A 20,435-nucleotide genomic window follows, 5' to 3' on the forward strand; every position below is an offset into this window, starting at 1 on the left:
GGTAGTCCCAGGAGGGGCCGCTGCTCACGGTCACCTGCACCCAGGGCTGCCTAGTAGCCACGTGGCAGAGAGCATGCCATAACCTCTACCGTCCCATCTTTCTCCTGACGCTCTATTTCCCCTTAATCTACTCTCAGACCCTCCGGCTGCCCAACACCAGGCGTGGGCTCCGCGGTCACTTTGGCCTTCGCGCCCTTGGGGTTTCACCTGCACGTCCCCACTGCCCAGACCCCCCACCCCCCCCATTCCTGCTCCGCCTTCCCCTGCCAGGCCCGCCCCCTCCTGGACCTCGGAGGCTCACCCCATCACTGAGGTTTTTAAGTCTCTGTCCCCTGACTGCTGTTCCCCCAGTTAGGGGTCTTTTAAGATATGTATGAGCCTCCCCTTCCCAAAAGGGCAGGAACCTCTCAGGCACGCGCACACATCTTGCTTTGCTCAATGCCCCGCGATGGGAGGAGGTGATGACCATTGAGGACTCAATGGCAGGTGGAGAGCAATGCCGTGATGCATTGACGCGTGAGGGGACGCGGTATCGCAATGACGCACGCGAGGGGACGCGGGGCCCCTTACGCTTTCTGCGCTCCTCCTCGGCAGCCTTGAACGTCTTGGCGTAGAGCGTGCGCGTGCTCTCCAGTTCGTCCTCTGTCTGCCGCCTCTCGCACGCGGCCGCCGAGTGGCGGTCGTGGCTCCTCTCCAGCTGCATCTGCAGGTGGGCCAGGTGCTGCTGGACCCCGTAGAGGTTCACCCCTAGCTCCTGCCGCTGGGCTCGGCTCTGCTTGGTGGCTACGCCCTGGAAGGCAGAGAGAGTCAGGGTCACGGGCACGTGGGGGTCCAGCCTCGTGGAAGACGGGACAGATACGCACCAGCTCTTGAAGTTCCAGTTTCAGCTTCTCTATCTGTCGGGTGAGGTAGTTCTTCAGGGCGGCCTGGAATCTCACCATCAGCGGCTAAAACCATGGAAAACAACTGCGGTTACCTTCCCTCCTGCCCAAGGCCTAGCGGGGCCCACAGTCATCCCTCTGTGGGGCAGGGGTGCCTCCCCGCATCTGCCTGCAATTCTTACTCTGGAAGCCACAAATTAAAAGTGCTCATCCCAGGCCTACAGAACTGTGCGCAGATTTTAGCAAAATGATAAGTAAGGTGGATGTCACCCTAGTTTTGCCAGGGGCCAGGGGGTGGGAACGGCCCGGGATGCCAGCCTCCAGTAAGTGCTCCGAGAATTTTCCCTGTGGACCCTGGCTCCCTCTGGCAGCTGCCCGGACAAAGCTTTCCAATGAGCTAAACGAATCCCAGTTTTCCTTTGTTCTTTGCCAGAGGCTGGGTGGGGGAGCTGGCATGAGGCAGGTACACTGGGGCGTGGCTCTCAGCTGGGTGGGGTGGAATTTCCTCTCGTTCCTACCATCCAATGTTGGGGGACACTTGTGGTTGTTGCATTGAGGGAGGGGTGCTCCCTTCACTTGGTGGGTGAAGGCCAGGGATGCTCAGCCTCCTACAATGCCTCGGACAAGCCCCACCTCTCCCGCAAAGAGAGATCAGGGCGGGAGTGGCAGTGGCTGGCGCTGTGTGGCACAGACTTTAGGTAGTGAGTCTGCAAGGAGCATGCAGAGCACGGGCCCCAAACAGTGCAGGTAAACGGGGCAGTGAACAGGAGGGGTTGGCGTGTGCTTTGGGAGCTGAGGGCGGAAGAGGCCTCCATTAGCTCCCTGTGGGGGCAGCACAGCCCTGTGATGGCTCCTTACATGGTCTGGGTCCAAAACCACCAGGTGGGATCCTTCATCCTCTGCCTCATCGCTCCCCTCGGACTCCATCCTGTCCTCCAGGGTGCCGCCCTCAAGGCTTAACTGCTGGATCCGGTCCAGGAATGCAGGCTGGGTGGGCTGCCCCAAGGGGAATCCTGGGGAGGGACAGTAAACACCATTGGGAGCTGGTGTCTCCAGAGTACTTGGCAGACCCATTCTGGGGTAGTCATCACCCTCATGGAGCAAGACAGAAAGAGAAAGAAGCAGCGCCCCAATGGCACTGCACGGGTTCAGAAATGTCATTTACGGCTCTTGTATTCCTTGGTTCTATGTTGTCCCCAGAGAGGTAGTCCCCACACTTTAAAGGTGGACAAGAAGGACATTTATTTTATAGCAACTCCTTTATAGATAAATTGACTAAAAAGGAGGTCACTCACTGATGGACCAAATTTGATTTTTTTTTTGAAGTGAGAAACAAGGGCGGTGCCTGTGGCTCAAAGGAGTAGGGTGCCAGCCCCATATGCCGGAGATAGTGGGTTCAAACCCAGCCCCGGCCAAAAACTGCAAAAAAAAAAAAAAAAAAAGTGGGAAACAAGTCTGGGCGCAGTGGCTCATGTCTGTAATCCCAGCACTTTGGGAGGCTGAGGAGAGTGGATTGCCTGAGATCAGGGCTTTGAGACCAGCCTGAGCAAGAGCAAGACCCCATCTCTATTAAAAATAGAAAAACTAGCTGGGCATTGTGGTGGGCACCTGTAGTCCTAGCTATTTGGGAGGCTGAGGCAGGAGGATTGCTGAAACCCAGAAGTTTGAAGTTGCTGTGAGCTACAATGCCATAGCACTCTACCAGGGGTGACAGAATGAGACTTTGTCTCAAAAAAAAGAAAAGAAAAAAGAAAAGGGAAATAGCTGATGAGATTGAAAAATAAATTAAATTATAAATAAGGCTCTAGTTTTAGCTTTTCTTTTTTATTATTATTTATTTATTTTGCAGTTTGGGGCTGGGGCTGGCTTTGAACCTGCCACCTCTGGCATATGGGGCCAGTGCCCTACTCCTTTGAGCCACAAGTGCTGCCCTGCTTTTCTTTTTATTTTTTTTGAGACAGAGTCTCATTTTGTCACCTTTGGTAGAGTGCTGTGGCATCACAGCTCACAGCAACCTCAAACTCTTGGGCTTAAGAGATTCTCTTGCCTTAGCCTCCCAAGTAGCTGGGACTCCAGGCACCCACCACAAGGCCTAGCTATTTTTTTGTTGTTTGTTTGTTGTTATTGTAGTTGTTTTAGCTGGCCCGGGCTGGGTTCAAACCCGCCCCCCTCAGGTGTATGTGGCTGGTGCCGTAACCACTGCACTACGGTGCTGAGCCTAGTTTCAGCTTTTCTATCCTTCTGACTGTTCTTTGTAACTAGTTTGTGCCATTTTCATGTCACTAATGAATAATGCAAGGTTTGGGCCATCCGTGCACTGCACCATTAAGGACTAAGTAATCTCCCAATCTGCTCTCCCATGCACACAAAACTGGGGTACCAGAGCCAAGTACAAAGACAGGGGGTCCCAGGAGAGCCTTTGCAACTCAGCAGACAGATGCATGCTCAGGAGGCTGCTGTCACAGAGCGCCTCTTTCTGAGCACAGAGAGCAGTGACAAATGGCCTCTGGGGGCTGGAGGTGGGCATCAGTGGGTCTCAGGTAAGGCCTTCTGTGACACTCAGTACCTACCTCTCTGTAAAATGGAGAATGGTTCTTACTTATGGTCAGGTTAGAGGAAGGATTGAATGAAATAAAACAGTAAATGGGCTTGGCACCCATAGCTCAGTGGTTAGGGTGCCAGCCACATATACCAGGGTTGGCAGGTTCATATCCAGCCCGGGTCTGGTAAACAGCAATGACAACAACAACAACAACAAAAATAGGTGGGCATTGTGGTGGGCACCTGTAGTCCCAGCTACTGGGAGGCTGAGAGTTTGAGGTTGCTGTGAGCTGTGACGCCAAGGCACTCTACCAAGGGCAACGTAGTGAGACTCTGGCTCGAAACCAAAACCAAAATAAAACAGTAAATGCTCAATAAATGTTATCCATATCTGTTAATTACACACACACACATATTTTTTTTTTTTGTAGAGACAGAGTCTCACTTTATCGCCCTCGGTAGAGTGCTGTGGCATCACACGGCTCACAGCAACCTCCAACTCCTGGGCTTAGGTGATTCTCTTGCCTCGGCCTCCAGAGTAGGTGAGACTACAAGCACCCCCACAAGGCCTGGGCATTTTTTTGTTGCAGTTTGGCTGGGGCTGGGTCTGAACCTGCCATCCTCAGTATATGGGGCCGGCGCCCCACCCACTGAGCCACAGGTGCCGCCCCACACACATATTTTTTGAGACAGGGTCTGGTTTTCCTGCCCAGGTTGGACTATAATGGTGCCATCCTAGCTGATTGCAACCTCAAACCCCTGGGTTCAAGCAAACCTGCTTCAGCCTCTCAAGTAGCTGGGACTACAGGCGTGCATCACCACACTCGGCTAATTTTTGATAGATAAGAGGTCTTGCTGTGTTGCCCAGCTGGTCTCAAATTCCACAGGCTCAAATCATCCTCCTGTCTTGGTCTCCCAAATTTCCTGGGATTACAGGTGTGAGCCGCTGTGGCCGGCTAAATAATACTTTTATCTTTAGGCTCCCAGCCATTCGGGTAACATTTGGGAAAGAAGTGGGTGGCATCACTTGCACAGAGGGTGTGGCAGGACCGCCCGTGGGTCCCGCACCTGACTCCTGCTCGCACCTGACTCCAGCTCGTCCCTGCTCAGCAAGGCGTCTTCCATCTCCGACATGGTGCTTCCTTCACTCAGCCTGAAGCGGTGTTGCAACCCCATGGGAAAGAAGACCTTCTCCAGCACCTCTTCTTTGGATTTTGCCTATGGCAAAAACAACCAAAACTAAATCAATGAGGGCTTACTCACTGCTGAGAAGTTGTTTGGTTCTGATTCATCACATTTGTGAAAGTTGCTGAAACCAAAATGGAGTCACTTACATTGAAGAAAACCCAAGACATGAAAAACAGAGCCAGGGAAAGCTGTGAAGGGAGAGGGTTCTTATAACAGAAACTGGGGCAGGGGTCTCTGTGGAAACCATAACTCCCTCCCCCCGTGGGCCCTCACAACCTCACTTCCACCAGGATGTCTGCCCAGCAGCTGCCTGTCCAGCCTCGACTGGCGCCACCCTTGTTATTGGTCCTTGTATCTCAGAACAATTATGTCATCCTCCTCATTTTCCCTCTAAAAACCTTCATCTTTCTTTAGCTCCCTGGCCGTGAAGATGGTTTACTGTGGCAAGGTATTTCCATTGCTATGACCTGTCCCTGAATAAATATCATTTTCATTTCTTTGTATTTGTTACTTAGGTCAATACATGGTTCAAAATTCAACATAAGTAATAGGAAATTGAAGGAATAGGAATAGGAATGGAAGTAATAGGAAATTGTTTGGGTATAAAGACGATATGGCTTTTGCACATGGTCAAAGCAGAAAACATCTGCATGGGGTGGGGAACCTGTGGCCGTGGGGCCACGTGTAGGCCTCCTGATGTCCACCTGCGGCCTCTGGACTGGATTCAAACTTTATTAAAAGGAATTTGTTCTGTAAAATTTGGATTCAAGTCAAAAAGCCACACTCAGGGATGCAGAAAGCCACAGGTCCCCCGCCCTCGTAACCCTTCCTCTAGGGAATCCAGGAGTGGTTTCTGCCTATGTGGATCTGCAGCTAAATGTGCAGACTGAGGCAAGGTGTGTGTGGGATACTTAGTGCTGGTCTCCTGAGGGTGGGAAACAATGTCTCTGAGCTCCTCTTGCAGAAGCATCCTGGAAAGCCTCAGCTCTGGGCAAGGGTCTCCCAAGAAGACTGTTTCTTCTTCTCTTCTTTTAAACCATCCCCCTTTAAGGAAATTTCAAGGAGAAAATATCTTCCCTTGATGAAGACACCTGGCTCCATTTTAGCTTTAAAAGAAGCTCTTGCCATTATTATTATCGATTATAATTATTGCCCACTAAGAACTGGCGAGTATTAGTAACAACAGACGAGGAAGTGCTTCACCGCTCACCGAGAAACTCTTGCAACCACCATCTCATGCCGCCCTCACCCTCGCCTTGCTAGTCTATGATTAGTCCCTTCTGTTACCTGCAGGGGGACAGCCTCACGGGGTGGGGGGCGGGGGGGTCAGCCAGGGTAGGCTCGATCGATGCCAGGCTGCCTCAGTCTCAAGCCCATGCCTTTTCTAATTGTCCTTCCTCAGATCATGTGGACTCTAGAAATTACTTCCGAGGCATCCAGAATCCTAGTGACATGAGTGGAAGACCCACAGGCAAAGCTCCCTCCAAGTATCCAGGGAAGGTTTCTCCCAGCGGGAAGCTGGGGAGGTGTCAACACTGCAGGAACAACAGTCCCCACTCTTACCCTCCCTCTCTCTTCTAAAGACTGAGACCCGGCTTGGGAGAAGGGAAAGAGGGATCTCTTGGGGTTTGTCCCTGCCCTCTGGTTGATCATATTTGGAAACTGCTTCATGGTGAATTTTCCAGAAACTAGATACAAGGATCGAAATTGGGTTTACAGCTCAAGTGACCTACATTTCACCTAACCCACAGTGGAGATACTGTTCAGGTCTTGTGGTGGTTTTCCTTGTAAGCATCAAGCTTAATTGGGGCTCATCAAATCCCGAGTCATGCTATTCTCCAAATGGATTAACTCTCGTAGTTTCCACAGGGCAGAGGAGGAGGCATTGTTGCTTCATGGTTCAGAACCGTGGCTTCAAAGCCACGGTTTGCCATGACGGCTGCACGGCCGTGCAGTGACCCTTCACCTCCCAGCTTCCTCATCTGTGCAGTGGGGATAACAATGGCTCCTACATCTCAGCAAGGTTGTCAGCAAGGTTCCCCAGGGCGACACATACCTGGGTTGTAGGACAGGACCCAGACGGAAGTCAGTGCTCAGAAAGGCCATTGTCCTCTTTCCTCCTCTCCCTTGCCCTCCTCTCCTTCCAGAACAGTTCAGACCTAATCTAGGCTGCGGGTGGGGAGGATGCAGTGGAGGTGGGAGACTGGCTGCACCCAAGGGCAGTCAGTACATTAGTGAATGGAGAGTGGATCCTGGGGCCAGGCTTACCTCTGTTGGAGAGAGGAGCTATATGTGGCAGAGAAGACCAGGAGGAACCCCCAGTGGAGGTGCCGCTGAGTACTGTGTGGGATAAAGGTCATCTGCAAAACCCCAGAGGGAAACACAGTAACACAGATGCAGGGCACGTCTGGGCTTGCTGCCCTGCACCCAGGGTGGCTGGGTGTGTGTACACGCAGTCCCTCTGTGGACCCTGACTCCCCAGTGGCAACCAGGATCCCAGCATCCAAGTCTTGACATCTGAATTCTGTTTCTCATGACAGAAATGGAGCACCTGGGGAAACTTCTTATTTGAGGACTGGACAGTTTGTGCCAGAAAACAAGCAAGTTCAGTACTCTAAAGAATAACGGGGGTGTCAAAGGACCCCAGTGCCGGTTCAGATGGACTCCTGCTGGCAAATTAGGGACAAACTGAGCATCCAAATATATAATGATAGTAACGATCATGACCCAGTGAATAAAACAGGGACTCATGAGTCTGTGCAGATATAAATCAGTAAATGAATAAATAAGTCGAAAGTTTAATGAGGAATAAGACATTTGCATACTTCTAAAGTAGGTCCCAGATGTATCTCAGCATGCAAGTTGTTTTAACATTTGCGAATTAACATAACCTACCAAATTAACACAATAAAATAGAGTAATCTCAGTAGACACAGGAAAAGATCTGACAAAATCTGACAGCACTTTAGGACTAAAAACACCTCAACCCCCCCCAAATGCCAACACTCAACAAACTAAGAATAGAAAGGAATTTCCTCAGCCTGATGAAGGCCATCCCCGCAAAAGACCAAGAGCTTCCCCCTAAAAGCAGGAGCAGGAAAAGGATGTCTGCTCCCACCAACCACCTCTATTCAATGTCGTGCTGGAGCTTCCAGCCCATGTAATCAGGCAAGAAAAGAAATAAAAGGCAGCCAGATCAGAAAAGAAGACATTAATTGATTAATGCCAGCTATCATCAGATGACAGGATTATCTTTATGAAATAGTCTATGGATTCTACAAACAAGCTACTCTAACAAGGGTATTTATAACATGGCAGAGTATGTCAACATGCAAAAATCAATTGTATTTCTATATCCTAGCAACAAACAATTGGAAACCATTTACAGCGGTATCTAAAAATGTGAAGTACTGGACACCTGCTCACATTGGTGAGGGGAGTAAGCGGTGCTAAGTCACTGGTGGTGATCTGTTATAATTTCTTCTCATTCTCAGTAATGTTCACTTTCCTATCTTGGACCAAAAAAAGGGCACCTTTATTAAATACAAAGGAGTGGAGAGGAACTTTGCTGAGAAGAAGCCTGGCGTTTCCTAATCAAGTGATCCAAGTCAGCACCTTCAGGATGGGCAAAAACGGAAACCCTGCAGCCCTGGGAGCTTGCGGCCACCCGGCTCCATCTCTCCTCTGCGGTAACTTCTACCAGGAACCACAGCCTGAACCTCATTGTGGGGAAATGCCAGGCACGTCTACACGGAGGGGCACCCTACAAAAAGGCTGGTTTCAGCCTTTGCAAGACACAAGGTCATCAAAGCCAAGGTAAGACACAGAGAGTGAGCCACAGCACGTGGCCGGGAACCAAATGTCCTTGCTGTAAAAGGCACTTCGGGGACACTGGTTCGGGGGGCTGTGAGTGAGGCCTGAGCGTTCTCTGGTAAGGCAGCAAGGCCGTGTCCGGGCTCCCACAGCTGTGCTACGGCCGTGTGTAGGAAACACATGTGGAGGCAATGCAGAAGTTGTGATGCACCAGATCTAAGCTCGCCAACGTTTAAGAAAATTAAACGTTCTTTTTTACTGAACTTCACCTTTTCTGTAAGTTTGTGATAGTTAAAACAACTTTTTTTTGAAACAGATTCTCACCCTGGACTGAAGTGTGATAGCATCATCACAGCTCACTACAACCTCAAAGTCCTGGGCTCAAGCGATCCACCTGTCTCAGCCTCCAGAGTAGCTGGGACTCCAGGCACCTGCCAGCAGCCACAGCCAGTTTTTCTATTTTAGGTAGAGACAGGGTCTCCCTCTTGCTTAGGTTGGTCTTGAACTCTTGGCCTCAAGAGATCCTCCCACATCAGCTTCCCAAAGTGCCAGGATCATAGGTTTGAGCCACCAGGCCAGATTTTTTAAGGTGGGGTCTCACTATATTACCCAGCTGGTCTCAAACTCCTGGGCTCACGTGATCCTCCTGTCTCTGTGTTCCTAGTAGCTGGGATACAGGTGCAGCTAAAAGTATTTTGAAAATTGAAAAGCCCCATAAGAATGTAACTACTGTCATTATTATCTGGAACTGCAGGGTCCAATATGGTAGCCACTAGCAACAGGTGGCTAAGTATAAATTCATTAGGGTCTTAAAAAATGGAAAGCTCAGCACCTCCATCTCACTAGCCACCTTTCAGGTGTGCTGTAGCTGCAAGTGATGAATGTACCATATCGGACCACACTGCCCTGGAGGACCAGGAACCTGGATGTGGGTACCTGGATGGTGGCTTTGGAATGTCACCAACCTTGGGCTTGAGAACACTGAAGAGGACTGTGGGTCTCTCAGCATCTGGTGGTGGACCCTGAGGCCCAAGGTGAAGACATCTCTGACAGGGATCGAAGCTCCTATGCATAGTGTGTCCCCAGGTTCCTCACACAGGGTGACAAGCCCTGGGGGCAGCGAGACACTCGCATCAAACAGAACCTGGGGCTACTCACCAGTCTGCCGACTATGGTCTCGGAAGCAGCCTGGCCTAAGTGCTCAGATGGGACCAGGATTTCCTGGGACGGCTCTGCCGTGGGAGCCACTTGTTCTCTTGATTCCGACGGGCTGGGCATCCCTTTGGGGGAGCCTTCCACATCCATGTCCCTGCTGCCTCTTTCAGGCAGGTGTTCGGGGCTGCCTTCCTCTGTAGGCGGTTCCCAAGGACCGACTTCTGAGTAGGTCAGAGCCAGGGAGCTGAGTTGCCTATGAGGGGATACAGTTTCTAAATCGGATTCAAATTCCTCTTCATACCAAACTTCCTCTTCGTATTTGCCGTCTTCATATTTGGTGTCCTCCTCTGGTTTGGGAACATCTTCATACAGGGAGGTGGCTTCGTGTTGGGAGTCCCCTTCGTAAAGGGGATAGCCTCCAAACAGGGGGTCCCCTTCATACAGGGGGTACCCTTCATACATGGACTGGCCTTCAAGTGAACCTTCTTCACCAGCGCCTTCTCTCTCAGGGTGTTCCATAGCACCAGCAGCCTCATCACTTTCCTGGCCTTTATCCGTCTTCAGTGGTGACACCTGTGAAGGTGTGACAGAGAAAAAATCAGGGAATACCATACAAAGGACCAGAGGAGGGGTCGTCCTGTCTAGTGTGATTATACTGACCGCAACACCGCATTTACATACGAGATCATGTTTCTTGCTTTAGTTTATCTGTTCTCTCTGACTTTCATCATGGTGCATCCTCATTACCAGAAACAAGTTCTGAAAAACTCAGGCCAACCCAAGTGGGATGGATATCTTTGGCGTTTCTGACCAATCACTGACCTTTGGAGTGGGGTAGAAGGAAAATGGACTTCTCTGCAACTGAGTTATTTCAGTGCAAGGTAATAGAGTGGTCATACAATTTACTTGGCCAAGTCCTAATTCTTTTTAATTTCTGGCAAATGCAACCCCAGGATAGCTTCCCACAGGGAACATTACCGGGCTGCCTTCCTTGTCCTGCTCTTCTGCCTTGGAAGCCGACCTGTCTTCCGTCCCGCCTTCTGTCCCATCTTCCGTCCGGCCTTCCGTCCGGCCTTCCGTCCTGCCTTCCATTCTGCCTTCTGTCTTGTCGTCCTTCTTGTCTTCCGACCCACCTTCTGGGAAAGACCTGATTTCAGAGAACAAGTGAACGGTTTTAGGAAAGTTTCCTTTCTCTTGGCACGGATCACCTCCTGAATCCTGCCCGTCAGTTTATGCCCCTGTTGCGTCTCTGTTCTGCACTTGTTTATGTACTTCTCAATTTGTGTGCTTGGAAGCCACCCCCCACCTTCCCACCATGTGCCATCATTTCGTCTTGTTTGTCACTCACCATAGGACTGTATATCACCTGTGGGGGGCGGGGGCAAGTGCACAAAGAGGCACTGCATGAACAAATGAAAAAGTCAATTGGAAAAACGTCACAGGAACAGCAGCCTTAGATCATCCCAGAAACGTCACCTCAAATATACTGTGTCTGGGACAAAACTAGGGAAATGAAATACTAAGTGGAGAAAGTTGGGCAACTGGGACAAGTACTCTTGAGTCACATTTAAAAATAATTTTTAGGGCGGCACCTGTGGCTCAGTGAGTAGGGCACCAGCCCCATATACCAAGGGTGGCAGGTTCAAACCTGGCCCTGGCCAAAATGCAACAAAAAATAGCCGGGCATTGTGGCAAGTGCCTGTAGTCCCAGCTACTCGGGAGGCTGAGGCAAGAGAATCACCTAAGCCCAGGAGTTAAAGGTTACTGTGAGCTGTGACATCACAGCACTCTACCAAGGATATAAGTGAAACTGTCTCTACAAAAAATAATAAAATAATAATAATTTTTTAAAATTAAAAATGCAAGCTGATTTTTTCTGTCAAACTCTTACAAATGTGTGGTCATGGACAATGACAGCCCCTGTGACCTTCTCTTTCCTTCCCAGTGGTAGTAGTGAGAGATTTAGGGCTATCTATATTCTTTCCATTTTTTTTCCTATGTATGCCTAAATTTTTTCCATATGAAGCCTAAATTAGAGATCTCACTGTTTTACATTTAGTCTTTGTATTTCATGGAACCTGGATGCTTTCTATCTTTTTTTTTTTTTTTTGAGAGTCTCTCTGTGTTGCCCTTGGTAAAGTGCTGTAATGTCATAGCTCACAGCAACCTCAAGGTCTTGGGCTGAAGCGATTCTCTTGCTTCAGCTCCCAAGTAGCTGGGACTATAGGCACCTGCCACAACACTCGGCTATTTTCTTGTTGCAGTTGTCATTGTTGTTTAGCAGGCCCAGCCTGGGCTAGGCTGGAACACGCCAGCCTCAGTGCATGTGGCCAGCGCCCTAACCACTGAGCTATGGGCGCTGAGCCCTTTTTTTCTCTTTTTAATAAAACAATATAGCAATGTGTAAGGTAAAAAGGTCAAAATCTTTAAAATCGTTTCTATCCTTTTAAACCAAGCATAAGCAAGCAGAGGCCTGGTTACTAACCACACCCTCTGACCTCAGGGACCCCTGCCCCTGTCTCTGCCAAGCCTTGCAGGAAGGAGGCGCAGGGCTGGGCTGCTGTCAGGTCCCCTTGAGTTGCCCGGCAGGTGGCCCAGGAGGTGGTTCACAGGGACAGAACCTGCATACTGCAGTCCCCAGCACGTAGCTGGGACGCTGAGCCTAGTGGTTGCCATGGTTACTGCAGGGCGGGCGACCCGGGTTTTAGAGGGAGTGGTGCGCTTGGAGTTGGCGAAGGGAGGTGACGGAGGACAAAGGGGCAGGAGACGAGAAGAGAGGGGGCACGCGGGCGTGGAGGCGGAGTGAACCGGGCGGACGAGGAAAGGCCCAGAAAATGGGGAGAAAAAAGGACAGAGGCGGGAAGAAAGCGCGTGGAGGCGGGGGTTGTCGAGAGGGACTACGAATGGGGGCGACGCGGGGGCCATCAGGCGTGGACCGAGGAGCACTTCCCGGCCGCTCGGAGACCCGCGTCGGCTCTTCCCGGCTTACCCGCCCGCCGCGTCGCCCGGCTCCGCCATCTCCCGTTGCTAAGCGACACCGTCAACATCCGGCAGGGCCTGGGCGCGAGCACGGAGAGGGGGCAGCCGGGGCCTGGCGCGGGACAGCGTGGCCATTATGCCAGTTATATACATGACCATAGAAGCACGGTCATCTAGTATGTAAATGTATTAAAACATACATATGTATTTTCTTTATCGCTTTATCTGCGTCTGGGCTCTGCCCTGCTGACTCAGTCTCTGTGTAGCGACAGGTGTCAACGTGCGCCCAGCCTGGCGACTCAGATGTCCCGAGGAACCTGCCGGGCGCCTGCTAACGTGGACGCGGACGCTGCGAGCCCAGGGGGCGGCCAGCAGGGTGGGGGACCCAGGGGCCGGCACTCCGCGCCTAGCGCTGCCTTTCCATCGTCAACCCTGGGTAGCTCGCGCGTCCTCTCCCCTGGGTCCTGCGAAGAATCCTCTTCATGCCCGGTGGCCTTCTGGTGGGTGTCGTTTCTTCTTAGCCCCAAACGCGGAAACTATAAATGCAGAGGGCGACCCAGAGAGAGCGAACGCACGCGGCGAGCATCCAAGGGTCCTGCCTTCCCCGGGGAGCGCGGAGCTCGAGTCAGGGGAAGAGTCCCGGCGGCCAGGGCTCTGGGCTGGGGGCCAGGGACCCGCGCCAGGGCGCCCAGAGGCGGACGAGGGCGGTCCGAGGGCGGTCCCGGGGCCGGGCCTCCCGCGCGTCCCCGCCCCGCCGCGCCTCACTGGCGGCTGCCGCTGCGACCGCGGCGGCGGCTCCCGGAACCGGCGCGAATCCGGCCCCCGCAGCGGGACCCGGGTAGGTATTCAGGCCCGGCCGGGACCCCGGGAGCGGCCCACTGGGACCGCCGCGGACTGAGCAGCGCCCCCTCGGCGGATCCCCGCTGGAGGCGCGCCGGGAGCGTGGGCCTGCAGCCGAGGGCCCGAGGAGGGACGGGGAACGGTCCAGCCGTAGCCCTAGGGATGCGGGGCGCGATCAGGACCCCGGTGTTACGGGAGGATCCGGGATCACACAGGGGACACCCTGGGGCCCCCCTCCGTGGCTAATGAGGGTGCCCTGGGTGAGGAATGGGCCTAATTCTGGGAGACTCATTCCCAGCTTGTCTGGAGCCATGGACCGGGGAACTAGTGGTCTTTGTCTGGCTGGATCGTCAGAGCACGCGACTGGGACCTTGTGGGGTGCCGGCGCTCGTCGACGCAGCCCCCAAAGTGTGCTTTTATTCCTGGGGCGCATGTGCTCTTAGCGTTTGCGGGCCTGTGGGCTGGGAGGTCCGGGCGGTCAGATCTGCGGTCAGCGCGCTCACTTCCTTTCGGCCTGGGCTCGGCTCCCTCGGTCTGTCCTTAAAAAGAAAAAGGAAAAGAAAGAAAAAGGAAAAGAAGGGAGAAGAGGAAGAAAAAAAAGAGGAGGGGTGGAAAGGCAATTTAAGATTGCTAAAAATAACATACGGAATCCTGCCAGAAGCCGATGAGTCTTGAAATCCTGTTATTCCCACGCTAGGAAGTTGGTGTCATATGCTGTCCACAACCTAGTTCAGATTCGATTCAGAAATAGAGAACGAATAGAAGAGGGCATGATAAAAGTTTGTCACTTTGGGCATGGCAAAGTTGTTCCACTGCCTTGGAGGAGTTCACAGGAGGAGCTGGGCTGGTGGGCAGCCCCTGTGACTTGATCCCACGCATTTGCTTTCTTAACTATGTGAAGACACCTAATTCTTTTATCTGAAAAGAAAAGGGAGATGCTTCTCAAAGATGCCCATATGATGGGCCATATTATCAGAGGGTGGGTGCAGACAGGGGTGGGGGAGTTCCATACCAACCATGCTTTGTGGTTAAAGTGCTTAACGGGTCTGTGCACTTGTTTTAGAAACTGCTCATTATAAATATTGGCATTAAATTAGTGAATATTAAACACTTTAAAGAGTCACGAAAGCTTCTGCAAATAAAGGATTAGTAAAGTGAGGAATACCCCTTAGTAGTAACCACAGAGTGCGTTCATGGCTGGCTGTCGTCGGCTTTGAAAGGTGTGTTGTCTGCTGTGTGTAGCTATTTATTTTATGTAGTTCTTGTTTTTGTATGTGGAGTGTTTATGATGAGAGTATGGCTAAAGAAAGTTTCCATCAGTAGACTTATTTTATCCTCCGGCAATTACGGTGGTTGTATAACTATATTGCTCCTGGTTATCATCCATGAATTTACTTACCTAACAAAACAATCCCAGGAAGTCGGGACTGCAGTCACCCACCCATTTAACAGATGGGGACAGTGAGGCTTAGAGAAGTAACTTCCTCAAGTTCATGCAGCGAGGAGGGACAGAAGGAAGTCTTGGGCCCAGAATGGCCCAGCTGCAGAAAACCACTGTGCCACACTGCCTCCCCACTGTTAATAGGTCCTCATCATTCTTATAAATACAATCTACCAAGTGACTCTTAAAAATGCAAGAACTAATTCCAGGTCACCATTGGCTTCTACCGTCTGTTTGCTCTAGTCAGTAAAGAGTCCCCAAGCCTTCAGTGCCAAGGCGTCTGGGAACAGACATGGATTTTGCAGAATCCACCTACAGTGGCGCTGGTCTCTCTGGCCTGTTTTGGGTAGCTGGTGCCATGGTAAAGAACATGACATGCAGAGATAGCCTGCTGGGTTCAAATACCAATCCTGGCATCTAACTTAATTCCTCTGTACCTTAGTTCCCGTTGTAAAATAGGAATGATAATAATAATACCTGCCTCAAAGACCAGGGTTGACTGGTATATAGTAGTAAGTGCTTGTTACCGTTTATTCTTATTAGTTAGATCATCATTAGATTTTTCACATTTAGCTAGGTTGGCAAGAACATTTTGATTTTCTTCTTGTTTACTGGCCCCTCGTTTCTGTGATCTGTCAGGTGGAAAGCTGAGTACAGGCCAACTCAGAATTTGTGGCCATTTGCACTATCTTCATAGCTGGCCAGGGCTGGTCCCTGCAGGGTGTTGTGGGGAGTGGAGCCAATCAGGTTGCCTGGCAACTCCAATCTCCTAGGAAAATTTTAGTTCCCCTTTTCCCCCAGCTGAGAGACCCTGATTTTTTTCACAGGCCTAAATCCTTTCCTGTGAGATTAGCTACTTAGTTTCATTCAGTGTTAAAGGCAGGAGAGGGGGGCTCATGACTGTCCAGGACCTTCAGCAGCAGAAGTCAATCTTGGCCATGTCCTCCACGCCAGGATCATCTCTCCCAGAGCTGGGTTGTGTCCATATGCCTGAGAGGCCAAGACCCGGGAAAGAAGGCATAGGTCTGAGCTCTCTTCTTCCCCAAACACAGGGAAGTGACATTGGAAGTCTCTCTCCATTCACTGGGGTGGTGGTGGTTTTCATCCCCTGTGTCCTTTGGGCCTGGATCTTATATCTCAATAAATCTGCTTTTATGAGCCATCCAGTGGCTTCTGATCTGAAATACGATCTTTACTTTGTCCTTAGAATCCAGGTAACCATCCTCAAAGGATGAGAGAAGTTGGGCCTTGTGAAGCCTGAGTTCAGTTTATGCTCCAGGTAGCGCCCACCACACGGACAATACGTGTTCTAGGAAGGGGACAGACAGTCCGAGGGCATTGTCCAGGCAGGGTGGCTTGTTCTCTTGCTGAGCCTTAGGCAGTGATCTGGGCAGGTGTTTAAATGACCCATAGGGACGGCAGATGCCGGGAGGTAGTAGTGCTGTGTGGTTCTTCTGGGTCGGTCATGGTGGAAGGCAGCGCAGTGTCCCGTGACACCGCATCCAGGCCGGCTCACACACTTTGGTTTATGGCTGGCCTGCCAAGGGTGAGTGATCCTGAATTTCGTAGTCTGACACAGCTGCTGTTTCCCCTCTCTAGTGTTCTGAAGTGAGGGGAAGGGCTCACTTTGCAGTGTCGTTTGACACCCTTCACCTTCCGATTTCTGTAACGAAAATGCTTTCTCTGAGCAAGATCCAATTGTGTTGCTCTTTCGTGGTGTCCATACCCCCACCCCATTTGAATTTCGTTTCATGGTGTATTAGCTGCTACTTTACTGCAGACAGTGAGAACCTTTAGGCGTCCGTGTGTACAGGTGCCCAATCCAGTTCTGGGTCACCGGGTTCCTGGCTGGCTTTCCACCCTTCCTCGTCTTGTGGGCTCCATCTTTCCTCAGTCCCGGATCCCAGCGTCTCCAAGTTTAGCTCCTTCTCCCAGGCCTGACTTCCTCGGCTCTTTAATGAGAAAATAGGGTTTTAGACTTACTGTCAAGGGGGCACACACAGCAGAGAGCCTCCACTTGGAGGTGGAGGCTTTGGGTTTTGCGGGGTGTGGGTGATAATTAGAGGGACCACTGGACAGCTGGAGAAGGAAGACACAGCAAAGCAGACCTCCAGGTTCCCCTCCCCTGTGTTTGGTTAACTGTCCTGTCTGATTACAGCTGCTCAAAGGTTTTCCCCTGTGGTTACTGGTCTAAGGTTCCAGCATGGGGGTTAATGCTCTAAAACTTAGTCCCTTCATTTTATTTATTTATTTTATTTTTTATTTTTTTATTGAATCATAGCAGTGTACATTAATACTATCATGGGGTACAGTGTACTGTTTCTGTATACAATTTGAAATACTTTCATCCAACTGGTTAACATAGGCTTCATGTCTTTTTCTTAGTTATTGTGTTAAAGTCCCTTCATTTTAAATGCAAGTTGGTTTGTTCTTTTCTCACTTTGAATCCTGGATATGATGTCTGTGTAAAGCGAATACATTTCTCTTTTGCATTTTCCTATAACTTGAAGTTAAGTACAACAGGATTGGGGAGGGGGTGTCAGCCCCACAGGGGCTTGCCTGGGTGGTGAGACTGCAGGAGACCCAGCTTCTCTGAGCTGTGCAGCCTGTGGCTGGGTTCTGGTCTGGCTGCAGGGTTATCACCCCCTTTGATCCACAAAGCCAGGGGTTCCAGAAAAGATGGTGGTGCACCTGCCTGCATCCGGGAGGGGCGGGGAGCTGGGGCCTCACTGAGGCGTGCCAGCAGCAGATGTTGTGCGGGAGGAAAAAGATCCTTGTTTGCCTGTGGCCGGCTCGTGTTTAAGCCATCACCTTATCCCTGCTCTTTGTTGCTTGGCCTTGGAGGGCAAAGCAGATGAACCGGTTTCTGCCGGGCACATGGCAGGTAACTGGAGCCCAGAGGATTTCGCATCTGAGTGGTCTGACGGTGATGAGGCTGGGGGATTATCAGCTGTGGGCTTCACTTCCTGACATGGCCCCTAAGTGTCCAGGGCCCATCCCCCCATGCCCTACCTGCTTCTGCCCCTGTTGCAGCCAGCAGCTGTCACCATGGGTCAACAATGGGCATGGGCTGCGTCCCCCAGCTGAGTGGGAACTGCAGCTCTGGGCAGTGCCAGGGCCAAGTCTGTCCCATGGACTGCTGGGTCCCAGCCCCTGACCCAGGGTGGCCCATGGCGGGCACACGGCACAGAGGAACTAGCAAACCAGCCTCTCTCCTAGGGGCTCCAGGCTGCCCTGTTACTTTGGTCTTCCTAGGAAGGTTCTGGAAGAGACTTTTGCACCTTTGCTCTTATCTGTTTACCTGTGTGGGAACTGTTGGAGCCTTTTACGTCAGGACAGGACGCCGAGGCAGGTGGAGGCAGGCTCTGGTCTGTAGCCTGTCTTTCTTGGCCCATTCTTGCTGCTCTCACAGGGACATTGGGACCCAGGTGGTCTCCTGTCCTGGTTTCTAGGCCTCAGTCCTCATCATATTCCTTAAAGGGGATTTGCCCTTTGTGAGGATTTGATAGTCAAAGGGGAAGCAGATCTGAAGCCTTCCTGGGAGTTAGAAGGCAGCTTCTTACAGTGTGTGTTTGGCAGAAGAATGGCCCCAAAGATGTCCAAACCTAGTGCAAAGACTTGTGGACATGTTAGGTTATGTGACCAAGGATGAAGGCTGCAGGTGGGTTTCAGGTTGCTAATCAGCTGGCCTTGAGATGGAAGATGGTCCTGGATTATGTCGGCGGCCGGGGCGGGGGTGGTCTCAGTTAATGGCAGGGCCCTTCCAAGTGGAGGAAGGAGGCAGGAGACTCAGGGCCAGAGTGACGTGGCATGGGAAGGACTCGCCTGGGCATTGCTGGCTTTGAGATGGAAGAAGAGGCTGAGAACCAAGGGATTTGGTGGTTTCTGTAAGCTGGAAAAGGCAAGCATGGGGCTTGTCTTCTGAGCCTCCAGCGGGAACCAGTCCTGCCACTACTTTAACTCAGTGAGGCCGTGTTGGACCCCTGACTCCAGAACTGTGGGATAATATGCCTGTGTTGTTTTACGCTGCTGAATCCATGGTGATCTGTCACCACAGTATACACGGAACGGGGGTTCTTTCTGCAGAAGCCAGAGGGCAGACTGGCCATGTCCTTTCTTAACCTGTGTTTGCTCATTTCTGTTTTTTGATGACTTTGCCTTGGTTTACATCGAGGAGGACTGTCGCTTCTCTTTCAAGATTAATCACCTAATCTTGGGCAATGAATTTTGGGTAAAGACATGTTAACTTCATTCTCTGTAACTCTTTTTGAGGAGGCCCCGCCCCACCACTACCACCCAAGAGCTTCAGCTGCTCCAGGCCAACCTTCAGTGGCCAGGTGGCTCCTAGAGGGAGGGTGGAGGGGACATAAGGGGACCCCACAGCAGGCCTGCATCTGTCTCGGCTCTGGCCCAGCAGCAGAGCCAGCTCCCAACAGGGTTGTGAAAGAAGAAATACACCTGCCCCTCCCAGCTGTGTCTCGAATGCCCTCTGCTCTCTGCCCCTGCCCTCCCCTGTGGCTTCTGTGGGCTCTCACACCTTTCCCCTGAAGTCGCTCCCCCCACCCTCAAGCCCCTCTCCTCCTGGAAGCAGACTGCAGCCACCCTATCACCAGTTTGTTTCAGTTTCACAAGCTGCCGCAGGCTGAGAATCCATAGTTCTCAAAGGCGCTCTAATTTTAAAGAGTTGCAGCTTAATGAGAGAGAGTGACTCTGGTGGAGGTGTTTCTGCTCAGGTTTTTGTTTTATGCCTATGTGTATTTTTGTTGAGGGGATGCCAAGTTGTTCTTTCCTTTCAAATTACACAATAGCTTATTTTGCAAAAATCTGGCCCTGCCTTGTCCCTGTTGGCTTTGAATGGTGGGCAGAATCCAAGTAGTAATTGTGTCCCGGTCAGATGGTAAAACCAGCACTGGAATTTTTACTTTATACCTTTTAAAATCATGACTTTTTTTTTTTTGCACATCCAAGCTGACATGCATCGTAGGTCTGGGCTCCCCTCCATCCCTGGAGTCTTTGCGTCAACTGCCAAGTTGGCATGGCTCCTCTTTCATCAATGAAAACAAAGCGTTTGGAACTTTCATGGGCTTGGTGTGAGGCACAGCATGAAGGGGACTTCTGGAGGCGTCTTGCACTCAGCATCTCATAATCTAAAATCAACAAATTGACGCAGATAGAACCATTTTAACGTAAGAATATCAAGTGAGTGCATTCGAGGAGGACAGGGTTCTTTTTGTACCCAAGGGTCTGCCTCTAGGTCCATGGTCAGATCTGGGAGAGAGGATCATAAAAATTGTCACCCAGTGCTGTGAGCACCCTGGGTTGCTGTGTTGATTTCCGTTGATGCCAAGTCTGCCCTGGAGATTGGGAGAGTCCAAGGCACCTGCTGGCTCATTTTGCCTGTCGGGCAGCTGAGCTCGGATCTTGCCTTTTCCAGAATGTCTTGTATTTGGAATCGTGTGGTCTGTGCCTCTTCAGATTGGCTTCCTGCGCTTAGCAATAGCCATCTAAGCGTCTGTGTTTCTCATGGCTCGGCCCGGGTTTGTTTTTGGTGCTGAATCGTATTCCATTGTCTGGACACACCACAGTTTATTTATCCA

At 51.2% G+C, this 20,435-nt stretch overlaps 2 protein-coding genes across 3 annotated transcripts in view; one reads left to right on the forward strand and one right to left on the reverse strand.

The window, feature by feature from the left end:
* Positions 1-12,596, reverse strand: part of CCDC40 (coiled-coil domain containing 40) — a 54,077-nt gene extending 41,481 nt beyond the window's left edge. The window contains exons 1-7 of the mRNA XM_023511178.1: positions 12,568-12,596; positions 10,557-10,725; positions 9,582-10,151; positions 4,508-4,640; positions 1,740-1,894; positions 864-947; positions 571-790 (exon numbers count right to left, since the gene is read on the reverse strand). Of these exons, the coding sequence (XP_023366946.1) occupies positions 571-790; positions 864-947; positions 1,740-1,894; positions 4,508-4,640; positions 9,582-10,151; positions 10,557-10,725; positions 12,568-12,596 (1,360 nt within the window). The remainder of the gene's footprint in view (positions 1-570; positions 791-863; positions 948-1,739; positions 1,895-4,507; positions 4,641-9,581; positions 10,152-10,556; positions 10,726-12,567) is intronic.
* A 742-nt stretch (positions 12,597-13,338) lies between these two features.
* TBC1D16 (TBC1 domain family member 16) overlaps positions 13,339-20,435 on the forward strand; it is a 77,201-nt gene continuing 70,104 nt past the window's right edge. For both annotated transcript variants that reach the window (XM_012803217.2, XM_003786076.3), the window contains exon 1: positions 13,339-13,395. The gene's annotated coding sequence lies outside the window, so the exon portion shown is untranslated. The remainder of the gene's footprint in view (positions 13,396-20,435) is intronic.

The sequence above is a fragment of the Otolemur garnettii genome, unplaced genomic scaffold (assembly GCF_000181295.1).
Source record: "Otolemur garnettii isolate 467f Iridium unplaced genomic scaffold, OtoGar3 scaffold00018, whole genome shotgun sequence".
In the NCBI taxonomy this organism is placed as follows: Eukaryota; Metazoa; Chordata; class Mammalia; order Primates; family Galagidae; genus Otolemur; species Otolemur garnettii.